We start from the raw sequence: 16,545 nt of genomic DNA on the forward strand, positions 1-16,545 counted from the left end.
AATCATTGATTAAGCTCTGCTTACTTATAAATAGAAATTGTATATATCTAAGCATACATATAAATATATACATATAAGTGTATATACATAAATATGTTTATATAAAAACACCAAATATAAAATGCTAGAGATATTGGTCAATTAGTAAACTGTAAAGTTTTATGTGTTTAATACCACTGTGTTAACTGTGTTTTAGGATATACCATAAAATGATTTCAATGTTCTCAAATGATGCCACTTCTAACACTTGTATATTCCTCAAATCTCTACAAGTACAAAGAAATATTTTGAAAAATCCAATCTACTGTTTGTGTGGAAGCAAGTCTGTAGAAGCAGCCACAGCCTAAATGACTATAGTTTCATTGGGAGTTTTATAATCAAATAATTTAGTGACTGGAAAAAATGATCAGTGCATTACTTCTCTATCCAGCAAAGATGTGGTGGTCGTGATGACACCTGTATCTGGATGTATGGAGAAATGCTTTGGATGATCTGGAATTTGCTGTAAGATTTTGTATCTTAGACGAGTATGTAGAGTGTCAGGCTCATCAAGGTCAATGGCAGTCACTTTTCCCACTGAAGTTCCTGTTTAGATAAATTAAACATTAGTTTTGCTATGAAATAACAACATAATTGAGTTATAATAAAAATAAAGAAATTGCTAATGCATATTTTCCTGAAACTTCAAATAATTATTTTTCACTTATTGTTATCATTTTTGTGGTGCTGAGTATCATACCCAAAATCTTCAAATATGCCAATTTGGTGTTTTACTACTGAACCATATCCCTAGTTCAAAAAGTAAAACTTTTCAGATCAATGGAGTACTGTGAATGCTCGCCAAATTCCAAGCCCTATTTATTTGTAAGTTTTAATTAGGTCTGCATTCTGTATAATAATATTTTTATTCTACATCTAAGAGATCATCAATCCTACATTTGCTAACAGTTATTCTGAAACTTTTCCTAGCAACTCGCTACCCCAGTTTATAAGTTATTTGTAAATGGGTCATCCTCTGTATATATAGTTTCCTAATAATCTAACTTGACAACAAATATTTTATGTATTTATATTATATTAAATATGCTGAGTTGTAATAGGAAAAAGTAAATAATAACAATCAAGACACAAATATTATGTGTCAACATCATTTGGGTCAGAGTAGGATCCAGATATCTTGCTAGTAGCCTAATAAATATTTCTTTAAAATATCTTTATTAAGTTTAGATAATGAAGTTATAATAATGCTTACATTTATAGTATTTATGCACAAAGTAATTGCATGCCACCACCACACTAATGTTTATGACACTCCATCTTTGTCTTTATTCCTGATTAAAAATAACTACTAGTCTGATCTTCATTCTCTTCTCTTCCATAACCCCCACAATTCCCTCACTCTTTCTAAATACCAGTTGAAATCTAAGGTGATATGAATGTTTGTTTCTTCAGCAAACTGCTTGGGGAAGACCATTCATAATGGAAGCAGAAAGAGGTAGGCATTAAAATTAACATTTCTTGACCTTTTAAAATAAACCAGGCCATCTTTTATGCTTCTATGCTTTGATCTGGTTTTTGGCTGTCCATAGACTCAAGCTACTGTCAAGCATATTTTTTTTCAATTTGAAAATATACAAAGTAATCATGTTCACCATATTTTACATCAGATCAGTTTTTAATGTTACGATATTTCTGAATCTTTAACAGACACTGCACTACAAAGAAACAAAATATCTATTAATTCATAACCATGTAGCATTATATTATAGATATATATAGTATACTTCATAACATGTAAAAAATAGAATATATAGTAGCATTTGTCATTAATACTTTCATATTCATTGTGACAAAGTTAGTAAATTCACATATCAGTTAACTGCCATCTTTTGGGGCTCGACGAATGAACACACACAAAAAACTTACTTTAAAGCCTGTATGGGGTTTTTTTGTTTTTTTTTTTTTTTTTTTGGTTTTTGGCCCATACCCGGTGATACTCAAGAGTTACTCCTGGCTATGCGCTCAGAAATCGCTCCTGGCTTGGGGGATCATATGGGATTCCAGGGGATCAAATCGAAGTTCGTCCTAGCCTAACGCGGGCAAGGCAGATGCTTTACTGCTTGCACCACCTCTCCGGCCCCAAGAGTGTATGACCTTTTAAGATCATAATATTTTATGAAGAGTATTTCTGAAAATCAAGCATTTTGAAATATTTTTTATTGTATTTGAAATTATGAGGGTTTCAACTCTGCAAAAATTTAGTGTCTTCTAAATGTGAACTTACCAGACCTGCAATTTTCAGGGATACTGAAAACAGTCAGTTTTGTTTCGAAATATGGGGCATTGTCATTATCATCTTCAACCTTGAATACTAAAGGCAGTGGGTATTCTGGAGCATAGCCATCTGCAGTGGTTGCATAGGCATATATCTGAAAATCAACAAATTCCATCAGTTTGTTCTCAAATGAACATAAATTCCAAACTATTTTATTGTCATTTTTAAAATGCCAAAAAGAGGGTCTGGAGTGATAGTACTGCAGGTAGGATGCTTGCCTTGCACACAGCCAGCCTGGGTTTCAAATCAAGCATCCAATTTGGCACTGATCCTACCAAATGTGAGTCCTGAACACAGAATGGGGATAATTCCTGAGCACCAGTGATTGTGGCCAAAAGATAAAAAAAAAAAAAGTCAAAATTCACACTTGTTCTAGCCCTTCTCTCTGCCAATCAGCTCTATAAGAAGGCAAGATAGACAGCTGTTTGACCAGGAAAACAGCTAAAAACCTCAAAATTCCATAAACAAAATTTATCAATATAAATAATATTATGATTAGATGCAGATTAAGCTTTTATTTCTCCACAAGAATAAATGTAAGTAATATATCCTTTTTATTTTTTAAATAATTTTGAATATAGCAGTGACTTACATGTTCATGTGTATGTTTATTATATATAAAGGTATGTTTCACTATATATGTGAATAGTTATCAATGAAGATGTGCAGATATTTATCCATTAGTTGATTAGTTAATTACTTTGTTTTTTGATGAAAAAATATATCCCTTTTCTTGGGAGCCATTACAGCAGAACCGACATTAATTAATTGATCTTTCAAACAATATAAAATGATTTTATATGATTTTAGGCAATTGTATATTATTTATGGAAATATTAAACGTATTTTAACCTAATTTTTTATTGGCCACACCTGGTGATGCTCAGGGGTTACTTCTAGCTATGCTCTCAGAAATCGCTCCTAACTTTGGGGACCATATAGGATGCTGGGGAATCGAACCACCATCCGTCTAGGTGAGCGCATGCAAGGCAAACACCCTACTGCTTGCGCCACTGCTCTAGCCTTTAACCTAATTATTTTATTTAATTATAAATTGCATACAATGAAATGCTGTTTTATATTGTTTCCACCTTTTAAGGCTTTGCAGGGTGAATTATAAGGTTCCAACAGAGTGACCTTTTTTATGTCACTCTTGTCTGTAGTCTTCCTTAACTTCAAACAGCCTCCAGCCAGGGTTTTGCTGGTGATAGTGGTAAATATTTTGTTTTAGTCAATGAATCTTTCTTTTTCTGCCGATAAGATTTAGCTAGTCATTATTTCTACTGCTCTGCTCCCCAAATTTTGCTTTACTTTAATTCTTTCCTGGCTGCCTTTAAGAAGTCCTGAATTCTTATTATTTTTTGAATTCCACTAACATAGGCTTTCTGAGTTCTGTCAGTATAAGATATTTTCTTTTTATATCCTTCCTTAACAAGTAAAGTTACCAACTTATAATAATTAAAGGAATCACGGTTTTGAGTTGCATTTACTAGGACTCATAATTTTTCTCTTGTTTGTCTAATTTAGTAGCAAAACCTAAGGAATTATGTGAAGTCTGAAACAGAAAAACAAAGAATGAACCAAACATCAGTTATAGAAAAATACTTTTCTCATGATTTATAATCTACAATCAAAGTAGATAATAAATTATCTTTTTATAAGGAACTTCAAGATCAACAAAATATGTCTTTGTTCTAGGACTCTACAGAACAAAACTTATTTTTTCTAACATTTTCTAAAGAAATAATAGAGTGGGTAGGGTGCATTCCATACAGGTGGTAGATCAGGTTCAATCCCCAGAACCTCACAGGGTCCCTAAGTTTTAACAAGTCTTTGAATGCAGAGCCAGGAGTAACTAGTAAGTACCAATGGGTTTTGGTGTGGCCCCAAAACACAAAACAATATCAAACCTTTCATCAGTATTTTCTACCCAACCCTACATTTTCTTCCCTTATGAATAGAAATTGGGGTGTGATACATTGTTTATATATACATATATAGACTCTTTACTTATTTTATTTATTTTGGCATATATAAAAAAGCGGAGTTCCTGGAACAACTTTAAAAATGCTATATTTTTTCAATTTTGTCAATAAAAGAAATTAGATGTTAATATATAATAAATTTGAAACATGGGAACGAATAGCATTGAAATGTTTAATCAGTGGGATAGCATAATTAGAAATAAACAATTGAGTAATCTAATTAGAAAGAATCAATCTAATAATCTTACTGGAAACTCTTGATATTGTTCGCGGTCAATACTTCTTGTACAAAAGATATCCCCACTGTCTTTGTCTATGAAGAACAAATTTGTTGGTGTTTTGTCTACTCCTGGTCCACTTATGGAATAAAATATTGTATAGTTCTGTGCAGCATCAGATTGAACCTGTAATAATAAGTGAAAATGTAGGATTAAAATATATTCAGTCTATATTGATAAAATTTTTTATCATGTTTGTTTTCTTACTTCTTACATGCTTCATTTCTCTAATTTTCAACAAAGTCTAAGTTTACATGTTTTATTCATATTCTGCAATAGGCAAAGCCAAAAATTCTTCCATATCTTTTTTCCCAAAGTCTTTTGACCTAACTATATATTTAAGTTAAAAATGTGAAGCTGAATATATTTTATGGTTCTCATTCACTATTCTCATTTCTATATAAAGTGTAGAAACAGTTAAAGCTATTTTGAATTACTTGCAGTAGAACTTAATGGAATGGAAAATGTATATATAATGCAACTATTTTCCCACAATTAATTCTTCATAAACGGTATAATTTTAAAGCTAGTCTAGAATTACCTATTACCTATCTAGAGTTTTACAACCTTCTTAACAAAATAAAAAACTTGCCTTTTATTGTAAGGGTAAGTGTTAAAGTAAAAGTTAAATTATACAAAATCTGCTTACGTATTTTCTGATATGAAAACTAAAGTGTGGTAGCGTATTAGAAAATCATACTATAAATCAAGGACATTAAAAATTCAACAAATAAAACTTACTTCTAATTGTTAAATATGATTTCTGGAAGCAAGTAATACATTGTTCTGAAGTACTACAAAAACCTTGATTCTAGTCCTAAAATCCTTTTTAGAACCAACCAATAAGCTAAAGTTCCAATTCATTCTGTGCAATTCAAAAGTAAAAATTAAAAAATGAACAAACGTGTATACTAAGTCAAACAAGAGGAAACATAAAAAGAAGGAAGAAACATACCTGCTGAACATGTTGTGGAAATGGACCTAATGAGTTCTCCATCAGTGAACACGGTATAGGAGCCCATCGTCTCTTGCTGCGCCTAAGCGTTTTTTCTGCAGCTCTACTGTGTCTCCTCTTCATAACCTGCATTTAATATGAAGAAAAGATGTAACATCACCTGTCAGTCTAGAAACTAATTTTCACATACCATACACATCAACACAAATCAAATTAATAATGATTATGTATGCGCATTTACATATAGCGGATGTTTTATATATCCATAAAATGGCTAAACCCAAATTTCTTTCCTGATTCTATCAGCTAACAAACCAGAATTGTATGTCTTTGATAACTGGTACCATTTGAGAAAAATTGATACACTGAAAATAGATAAGGCAGCATTTCAGTCATGATTTTATTCCATTAGAAGAGGTATAACTAAAATTTGCTAAAATGCTAGCTATGGTGCAAAATCTTTGTAAGCCTTTACATGAAGACATTGGTCAACATTTGTTCAAGACTTTCTTTTTTAATATAAAGCGTCTTTGCCAATTTGAACATAAAACAATTTATACTTCTGTACACAATGACAATTTTCTGAATTTAATGATTAACTTACTGTCCTCCAAGAGAATCTAAGAAAGTCTCATAAATTTCATAAAATTTTAATAAATACTTTAGAACAAAAATCACCAAACAGAGTTTGTTTAAAGTGAGATGTATGTGAATTCTTGTGGCTTCTCTCTTTCCATTCCCTGTGCTCCACTACTCAATGTAAGAATTTTTCATCATCTCATAAAGAAAAGAAAGTATCTTCCTACTCATAGATTGGGAGGATCAATATCCTCACAATGATAATACTCCCCAAAGCATTATACAGATTCGCTGATGATATACTAAAATACTCCTAAAATTCATATGGAACAATAAACTCTCTTTTTCTCTCTCTCTCTCTCTCTCTCTCTCTCTCTCTCTCTCTCTCACACACACACACACACACACACACACACACACACAAAACAAAACAAACACACACGAATAGCCAAAATGATCCTTTTGAAAAAAGATGGGAGGCATTGCTTTCCCCCAACTTCAAAGTGTATTTCAATGTAGTTGTAATAAAAACAGTATACTTTGGAATAAAAACAAATCATCAGATTAATGGAATAGAACTGAAAATTCAGAGAAAGATATTCAGATGTATGGATAGCTGATTTTTGATAAAACTTCAAACTATATGAAATGGAGCAAAAAAGACTTCAACAAGTGCTATTGAGAAAACAGTTAGTCACAGGTTAAAAAATAAAATAAACTCAGACCCTTTCTAACTCCATGCACAAAAGTCAAATCAAGGGGGGCTGAGCAATAGTACAGCAGGTAGGTTGTTTGCCTTGCTTGGTTGACCCATGACTGAGCCAAGTTTGATCCCTGGTATCCCATAAGATCCCCCAAGTCTGTCAGGAGCTCTTTCTGAGCGCAGAGCCAGGAGTGGTTCAAAAACAATACCAAAAGTCAAATCTAAATGGATTAAAATTCTTGATATCAGATCTGAACCTATAAGATGTATAGAGAAAAACATAGGCAGAAATTTCTATGACATTGAAGCAAGAGGTCTTTAAGGATGCAACACCCTTGGCCAAGCAAGTGGAAGCAGAGATTTATAAATGGTCCTACATTAAGTTAAGAAGCATCTTTTTCTCAAAGGAAATGATACTTAGACTACCAAAACACACCACAGACTGGGAGAAACCATTTGCACAGCATTTATTGGATAAGAGGTTAATAACTGAGAACTGAACTTTACAAGAAAGAAAAACCCAACCATATTAAAAAATAGATAGAAGAGATGAAGAGAAATTTTATCATAGGTAAAATTCAAATGACCAAAAGGAACATGAAAATGTGTTCAGCATCATTAGTCATCAAGGAAATGCAAATAAAAACATCAGTGAAATTACACTTCACTCCAGAGAAATTGATACACATTATAAAGAAAATGGATGCAGGAAATAAGGAATCTTATTTGACTGCTGCTTTGAATGCTGACTACTTTAGCCTTTTTGGAAACAATATAGACATTCCTCGACCCAGTAGCACCACACTTTGTAATGGATGGTGTTCTTTACATGACTGAAACCCAAACACAATCATGTATGTAATCAAGGTGTTTAAATAAAATATATATCCACAAAAGCCCCAAAGTTCAATACAGAAAAGATATCTGAACTCCTTTGTTAATTGCAGCACTATTCACAATAGCCAAAGTTTTTAAGTTAAAAACCCAAGTTTTTAAGAGTAGATCACTGGTAACAAAAAAATTATTGAATGTATATATAATAGAACACTACTCAGCCATATGAAAAAATGCAATCATGCAATTTGCTGCAAAGACAATGTATCTAGAAATATGAGGACTTAAATTAGAGGGAGATTAGAGGAATTAAATCAGAGGGAGAGAGGCAGATGCAAAATTATATTGCTCTTGTGCTAAATATAAAGAATATATGGATAGAGTGAGATGTTTCACAGTAGGAAGTTGCCAGTTGGGGATAAAATGAAGAATAGGTACAATTCAACATTGGTGGAGGGAAATTTTTATTGCATTCTAGAGGAGACAGAAAGCTAAAAGTAGGCATGGAAAGCGTGCCATCCCAGGCAGATTAGTGAGCAAAAGAGAAACAAGGGATATTGGTGGGAAAGGTCACTGTGAAGAGAATGGTGTTGGAACATTGTATGACTGAGACTCAATTATGAATAATTTTGTAACTTTGAAATTCACAGTGATTCAATTAAAAAAACTAGCAGTACTCAGAGAAATTTTAATTAATTTTTTGATTGTTTTTTTTTTGGTTTTGAGGCCATACTCGGTGGCGCTCAGGTGTTACTCCTAGCTATGCGCTCAGAAATCGCTCCTGGCTTGGAGGACCATATTGGGATGCCAGGGATGGAACCGTGGTCCGTTCTAGGTCTGCCGCATGCAAGGCAAATGCCCTACCGCTGTGCCACCTCTCCGGCCCCGAGAAATTTTAATTATTAAAGAAGTCAGCTTTAAACAATCTGTTCTTTTCAAAGAGACACTCAACCCTTTGATTCTCAGGAAAGAGCCACACAGGGTGGAGTACACAGCAGTCTGAATCAGCTTTCACCAAGTCGGCAGCCCCACCCTTGCCTTGTTCTTCAGGTTGCTTTGTTCTTATTGCTACATCTCTAACACTATCTGAAAACTTTGTTACTATGACTTAGTTCCATAGCGATAAAGTTATTCATTTTCATACTATTTTGGAAATAACTCAACCACTCCCTTAAAGCATGAGACTTTACATGCATTAAATATCCATGGAATCTACAAGTGAAATTTCAAGATTTTTATGTGAATAGAAAGAATTTTAACACATAAAATCTTAATTTTTATGTATGAAAAAAAGTCTTATAAGCAGATTCATGTGTTTAACTCTGCGTAAGATACCTCCTTTCTTCTTTTTATCAGTGTAACTTCCATCATTTTTGGTTCTAGTGTTTGACTGTCTGAAAGAAAAATAGAGAAACTCTTCCTTTCAGAAGATAAACTGATGTCCTGTGTGGTAAAGATTGAGCCATCTTCCTTAATGCTGAAGTCAGGATCACTGGATTGGATGAGGCTGACTGATGGGAGGCACTTCTTCAGATTCACTGCAAGGGGAAAATTTTACTGACATTTATAAAATGAAACAGAACAAGTTTTACAAGAATGACAACTGCAAATTAATGTATGGAAAGCAGAATGGGAGGTTACATTTAAGATGTGTTGACTACTAGTTAGCTCAAAATTTAAGGAGAATAAAAATTAAATAATTAAATTAATAGAGTCACAGCTTCCATTATTTGCACCATAAATTAATGTATAATAGATATAAAATATTTTCTGTTGTCACTAGATTTATTGTTTCCACTTTAACTCTTGTTTTAAATATATGCTTGAATACATACATATTTGCTCATTAATCTATATGGTTTTAGTGAGTTTTAAATTTGCATGTAATAATCATTGATTGTTAAGACAAAATGCTGGAAATCTGCTCTAATCATTAGTAATATCTCTCAATAATATACCCCCAAATTATTTTATAGTATAATAGCTTTTGTAGGTTTCATAATGGTTATTCTATAAATGTTTCCTTTAAAATTTATATTTAATATTCACTTAGTATATTTACTTTATTCTTTCACTTAGTATGTTTACTATATGTCTTTAAAAAGACTACATTAAATTCCTTTAGAAAACACAGGAATTAATTTAAACCCTCAAAGCTTTGGCCAATACAACATTAATCTTGTAGAGGGTATCACTTTTATATTCAAGTTTATTCACTTTTATATTCAGTTTTCTAAATATAAAACTTAAGACCAGTGAAAAACATTGATGAAAGGTGTGTTATCTTTGAACTCAAAATACTAACTTATTCATCAGAAATAGCTATGACAGTCATTTTAGTAGGGGTGATAATAGTAGTAGTGGTGGTGGTGGTGGTGGTAGTAGTAGTAGTAGAAATTTTATTTGTCTTTTGCAGGCTAGTCTATGGAATAGAAGACATAAATTTTTGTCATTTATTATATTCAACCCAAAGTAAATTTATTTTAGAGCATTTACATTTATATCTAATCAATTAAAGAAGCTTGACTTCAGGATTTTGACATCAGATTAATCAATATGTATTTGAAATGGTTTTGGTTTTAATGCTTTGCTTTCTTTTAAATAAATTAGTTAGTTCTCTGTTATTTGCTAATCTTTCTGAAAAACTAAATATGTAACTAGATGGTACTTCAAGTACATTAAATTACTAATAAAATAAGTCCGCCATCTTTCATTTTTTTCTGGGTTTCATTTTAATGTCAAATAGGTACTATATGCCTTTTATCCCAATTTTACAAGGACAGTTTGAATCTAATTGTGACTGTGAAAAATATGAAATCCATAACAGTGATTCTTACCTTTGCCTACAAGTGTGCCAGATGGAAGATGATAAGGAACCTGAAGAGAAATTTTCTGACAAGCATCGCACCATAATACTAAAACCTTAAGAGAAAAAAATATCAGAAATTATACATGGACACAAAATTTCATAGTAGAGAATAGACTTATTGATAAAATTATCATTTTAATAAAAAATTAAGCCATTTAACCTAGCATATTTTCTCCTCATCTTATGGGAAATAACAACAAATATAAAATTATAGCCTTAGGGATATATCACTCATTTAATATTAATAAAAAATAAATTTAACAATGGTTCTTAGGTTCTAAATAAACTAGATATTTCAAGAAAATGTCTTTCTTGAATAAAATCTCTACTAATTTTACATAGATGTTACTTTCTTTATTACCATTCAGAAATGCCCTGCTTATGGTTAGCATAAAATATAATTAGTTATGGAATATAATTATAATTTGTACACAAATAATTTTGAAACCCATAAATCCAAAATTTCATTGTTTTCAAATTACTCCTTAAATTGGTTTGGCATAAACTTTGAAATCAAATAATTTAAAATCACAAAAATGGTATAAAAGATATACATTAGGTGCCAAAGTGATAGCATAGTATTTGCCTTCCACGTGGCTGACCCATATTCGATACCCATCATCCCAGGTGGTTTTCTCACCAGCCCCTGAACTTTCTAGGAGAATTTCTGAGCACAGAGCAAGGGGTAACCCCTAAGTGCCACCAGGCGTGGAGCAAAAGCAAACAAAAAAGATATATATTAAAAATATAGAAACTAACTTCAATGAGGTTAATGTTTTTATTAGACTCAACATGTAATTTTAAAGGTTTTAGAGCTAAAAATAATCTAAAAATATAATCATAATCATTCTATTAATTCATAAACCTATTTCACATCCTATTCTTGGATGTTTACTTGTATCTTTGTCTGTTTACCAAAGTGAGTACTTTCAGTTAATTTTAATTAGAGCAGAGAAGAGGTGAATTTCCTAAAAATCAATACATCTTATGATTAATTTTTCTCTACAGACATTTCCAGTTAGGAAAGCCATGATTTGAGGAAAAAAATGAGGGCATTATCATTCTTACAAGGGTGCACTCTTCTTACTCAAGACCACTGGCTATGTCATATCATTCTCATTACGTATTCCTAATTTTATAAAAGAATTTTGTGAGGCAGATAATCCAGAAATTAGAAGTAAAAAAATCACATTTGTATTCAGCTTTAGTTGAAAAATGAGCACACAGAATTCGATTACTAATCTCTAACTATATAGTGTAGAATGAACATTTGGTGATGATAAAGCTTTCTTATTTTAACTTAATTTTTGCAGGACTGATGAGGAAACCAGCATGCCAAATCTCGTTGCTTACACATACGCGTATGTAAGTACGTTTGAAGCCTCAGGTAAACCCATATTCCCTCCCCACTCCAATCTCTGCTCCGAACTTCCATTTGTTGGTTATCCTCTATAAGCAGAGACAGTGGCAGTCTCCAGAAGTACTATCTATTCCAGCCTATGAGAAATGATCAGCTTAGTGATTTGACAGGTGCTGTCATTTCCCCAATTTATCCAAGTTGATTCAGTTTTGAATCATAGATGAATATGCTGGGGATGAAGCAAAGGCCATTAAACAGAACTTTGACTGACCAAAAACAAAAGATATCTGAGTGAATTCCTTCAAAAACTATGCTGCAGATTACCTAGTATACTGGTCCTTCTTACAAGATGAGAGCAAGACTATCAAGTCTTTATTGTGTAATATTTACATTCAATAGTATTTATCCCTATACAGTAAGATCTTTAAATCCTAAAATATAGAACGCTGAAGCTAAAATCTTTTGCTAAAATGAAAGAGGAAAAATGGGAAAACAATAGCTTACAAACAAATGCAAGTTGGAGATAGAGAGCAATTCCTCTGTAGCCCACTCCCCACCAAAGAGAAGCAGCACTTAAGATCACAGTTGAAAAGTGACTATAAATCTAAGTAAAAACCATATTGATGTTCAAACCTATCTATGACATTTATTTTTCTTTATTTTCTCAGGTTGAATCCGTTGCTTGATCTGAGCTTTGCTATTCTCTCAATTTTTCTGGGTTAAAAAAAAAAGTATAGTCCTAAACTTAAGTTCTAATCTAGGTTCTCTAGTCTCTCTCTTCTACTTTTCAATAAACATTTATATCTTATTAAAAAATAAAATTTAACGTCCTATATAATTCACGCCTTCACCATTTCCTCTTTCAGTTCAGTGGAATAAAGCATGTTAAATAACTATGGTTTGTTTAATGACTAGTAGCAAAAACAAACCTCAAGAACTTTCTGGGCCAAATGCCTGGGGAATGAACTCATTACACGGCTCCTTGGGGGGGGGGGGAATAAAACCAACAGTAGTACCACAGCAAGATTGAACAGGGAATTTCCTTGAAAAACATTCCATCCTGGCAGTGGGCTCTTGAAGAGTAAACAAAACAGCTGACATCCTAGGTCACAACCATTCCTTGAACACTTCTCGGATCTGTTTTTATTTGAGTACACTCCTGCCTTCCACTTCCAGCACTACTCTGTTCAAGCCCAAACTAGAGGGCAAAGCCGCAGTAACATGCTTGAATTCCTTAATCCTTTGGCTGTTACTCACCAGGAGAGAGAAAAGGAACTGCTTATAGAAGATGCTCCCTGGGGCAGCGCAGGCCTCAGCCATCAGAAGCGGTCCCAGTGGTCAGGAATGGAGCCTGGATAACAGGGCAGCTGGGGATGGATGCACACGGCGGCTAACCAGATTCCCAATGGGTGGCACTCATGCAGAATATTCTGCTGCCACCTTGGCACAGGCGATCTTAGTTTGGAGGAGAATCAGCGAGCAAGTGATGAAAGACAGGAGGAGCCGGAGTATAACTTTCCTCCTTTTCCTCACTGTCTTCCTCTTTCCAGTTCAATTACCTCTGAAAGTAGAGAGGCTTTCCTACAAGTGGGGTGGGTGGGTACAAAACACCCCAAAACCCAGTCACTAGCTCCTCCTCACTGAAGCTTTCAAAATTTCTCCTGCCACTTGGCACATAGGCAGAAGTAAGTAGAAACACCCTCCGTGCTCGGCCCTCCTCCCTTTCCCCCCAGGTTGATGCTCTGAAGGCCTTCCCAGTTATTACCCACTCCCACGTCGTCCCCTCCTTCTTGGCCTTATTAACCTGTGTTGCCCCTGGGTATAAGCATAAACTGTGCACAAACTCCATGCAAGGAAGTGATGCCTGCGCTTCTGCCGTAGGCAAATCAGGGGATGTGTACCTGTGTAATCACACCCATCAGCGTTATCTCGCTATCTAAGCATTTAGGTGTAGTCTGTCACATACAAGACTCCAGGTCTGTCCCGGACTTGGCACTCAGTCGAGAGCAGCAGATTCATAGATGCATTGTGCCTACTCCCAACTTTGAGATGTCTGCCTGCTCTAAATACTGTATAGATGTCTAAAGGAATGTACCAGAATATATAAACCTCATAAAAGCCAGAGAATAAAGAAATCATTGGGAAATAATTTTTAATTGAATTCTTTTGTGTCACTCATTATTTTTCCCTGGCAAAATTTTGTGTGAGAACAACTGCAATCTAAGAAGACCAACTCTCCACAAACTTTCCATTTTAGCCCCTGTGCACTGCCAGATGGAGCTAAAATAAGTAACAAACTAAAAACATTTCACTCCTCCAAATATTGTATGCATTGTGCATGAGGGTATATAATGTACAAGTGCAATAATTATATCAGGTTTAAGTTATTAACACTAGTGATTCTTTCCACGTGGACCACAGCATCATTTCTCCTATCCCAACTAAGTGAGTTCAATGATTTCAATCGCACACAAGGGTGCCTGAAGAAGGAAGTTAGTGATAGAAGGCTGAAAGTTTCAAACTGTAAGTGCTTATTCTAGGATCAAGAAACTAGAACTAAAGCTTATTTTTACAGAACCAAGCTACAACTAAGAAGGTGGAATCCTGAAAAACATTTTATTGAATTTTCTCAGTGGCTCCATGAAGGCTCTCCTTGACATGATCATTTCAGCCCTTGGCTATCTGCTACAAAGTGGTGATTCCCTTCCCCGCATGCTTTTTCTGGGATAAATAAGTACACAAATAATTTATTTGTTTTTTTTTTCTTTTGTTGGTTTTTTTTTTTTTTTTTTTTTTTTTTGTTTTTTGGTTTTTGAGTCGCACCCAGCAGCGATCAGGGGTTACTCCTGGCTCTACACTCAGACATCGCTCCTGGCAGGCTCCAGGGACCATGCAAGGAAAACACCTTACCTCCATGCTATCTCTCCAGCTCCTACACATATAATTTTAAAGGAAGCTGAAAATAATGATCAGTTTTGTGAAAATTATGATTTTCTGAAGCCAATTTGAAATTAGTACAATGTTTTCAGAAATTGTTTAAACTTACAATTATTATTAATATTAATTCTAGAAGACATAGATTTTATTTTTATCTCATTTTATATTTAAGTAATATGAGTATTAGACTACCACTTATAATTTTATATGTAAAGTTATTTTTCTCGACCTTGGCACTTCAACTTCTATTTTATTTTTACCTAAAAGAATCCAACTTCTAAGCCACTGGGAAAGAAAAAAAAATGGTAGCTCTTTTTTCGCTTATTATTGACAATGAAAACAGTTACTTAATGTATGTTAGAGTAGAAATAATAAAACCTTTTTGTCATAAAGGTCAAGAAAATTTGATAAATAAAAGACTCTGGAATAGAATGTAATATAGACGGACCAGAGAGATAGCATGGAGGTAAGGCGTTTGGCTTTCATGCAGAAAGACGGTGGTTCGAATCCTGGGATCCCATATGGCCCCCCGTGCCTGCCATGGGCGATTTCTGAGCATAGAGCCAGGAGTAACCCCTGAGCGCTGCCGGGTGTGACCCAAAAACCAAAAACCAAAAAAAAAAAAGAATGTAATATAGACATAAGATAAATTTTGTGTCTGAACTGGAATTTTATTTCTCAGTAAGTAAGCAATATTAGTTTAATTGGATATTTTTGTATTTTATATTTTTAGAGAAAAGAGTCGAGATTATATATAGAAATAATAATGATCTAGCATATGTGTACAGATGTAAGTACATATATCTCTTTAAATATCACTATACATGTATACATATATGTAGAGCTTTAAAAATTCAAAGTTTTCCAGTCTTGAACAGTGGATATACACTTTTCAGCTAATGAAGTAATCATTACATATTCCTATATTATGGAAGTTTTCATTAAAATAAGAAAGAATTAAAAATTAAAAAATTTATTCGGTAGCTTTGGAAAAGTGTATGTATTGTTATACTGAAGAAATGCAAGATATTGCTAAGCTAAAGTGAATCCATGATACTCTCCATAGTGTGGGATATTTGTTTAATCCTTTTTCTATTGACTTACCTGCTGCTTTTTTAAAATTACTTTTTCACAGAAGCTATGAAAATATATGAAAGTTAACTTCAAATTATTTTAGCATATTTACTAATTTGCACACAAATATTTCATTATAAAATTGAACTTTATAGGCAAAAGTGTAAAAGTATAAAAAATATTGAACCTACCTTTAAGTCAAATTAAATGCAAATAAACTTTACTTCATCCATGTTACTTGCCATTTAACTTTTCCACATTATTTTTTACTTCTTATATATATGGTTATTTGGTTTTTGAGTTGTTTTGTTTCATTTTTTAGATTTTGAACCACACCTGGCTCTGCTCAGGACTTTCTCTTGCTTTTTTACACAGATTTCTACTGGAAGGGCTTGGGGACCAAAAGGAGTACCAGTTATAGAACTTGGGTTTGATGCATGCAGGGTAGTTCTCTATCAAATGTACTATTTATCCAGTCCCTTATTTTGTTTGTTTTATAGCCATTGTACTATTTATCCAGTACCTTATTTTGTTTGTTTTAATTTATATAAAATTTAATAGAATAACTCAGTTGTTGATAGTGTAGTACAATGGCTGTATAAGTATGGTCTGGAATAAGACTGTTCAGGCTCAAAT

At 33.3% G+C, this 16,545-nt stretch overlaps 1 protein-coding gene across 1 annotated transcript in view; it reads right to left on the reverse strand.

Moving 5' to 3' along the window:
• DSC1 (desmocollin 1) overlaps positions 1-13,218 on the reverse strand; it is a 29,389-nt gene extending 16,171 nt beyond the window's left edge. Inside the window, exons 1-7 of the mRNA XM_049770210.1 lie at positions 13,156-13,218; positions 10,507-10,591; positions 9,005-9,207; positions 5,554-5,679; positions 4,569-4,724; positions 2,285-2,429; positions 419-585 (exon numbers count right to left, since the gene is read on the reverse strand). Of these exons, the coding sequence (XP_049626167.1) occupies positions 419-585; positions 2,285-2,429; positions 4,569-4,724; positions 5,554-5,679; positions 9,005-9,207; positions 10,507-10,591; positions 13,156-13,218 (945 nt within the window). The remainder of the gene's footprint in view (positions 1-418; positions 586-2,284; positions 2,430-4,568; positions 4,725-5,553; positions 5,680-9,004; positions 9,208-10,506; positions 10,592-13,155) is intronic.
• Between the last annotated feature and the right edge of the window lie 3,327 nt (positions 13,219-16,545).

Source organism: Suncus etruscus, chromosome 3 (assembly GCF_024139225.1).
Source record: "Suncus etruscus isolate mSunEtr1 chromosome 3, mSunEtr1.pri.cur, whole genome shotgun sequence".
Lineage (NCBI taxonomy): Eukaryota > Metazoa > Chordata > Mammalia > Eulipotyphla > Soricidae > Suncus > Suncus etruscus.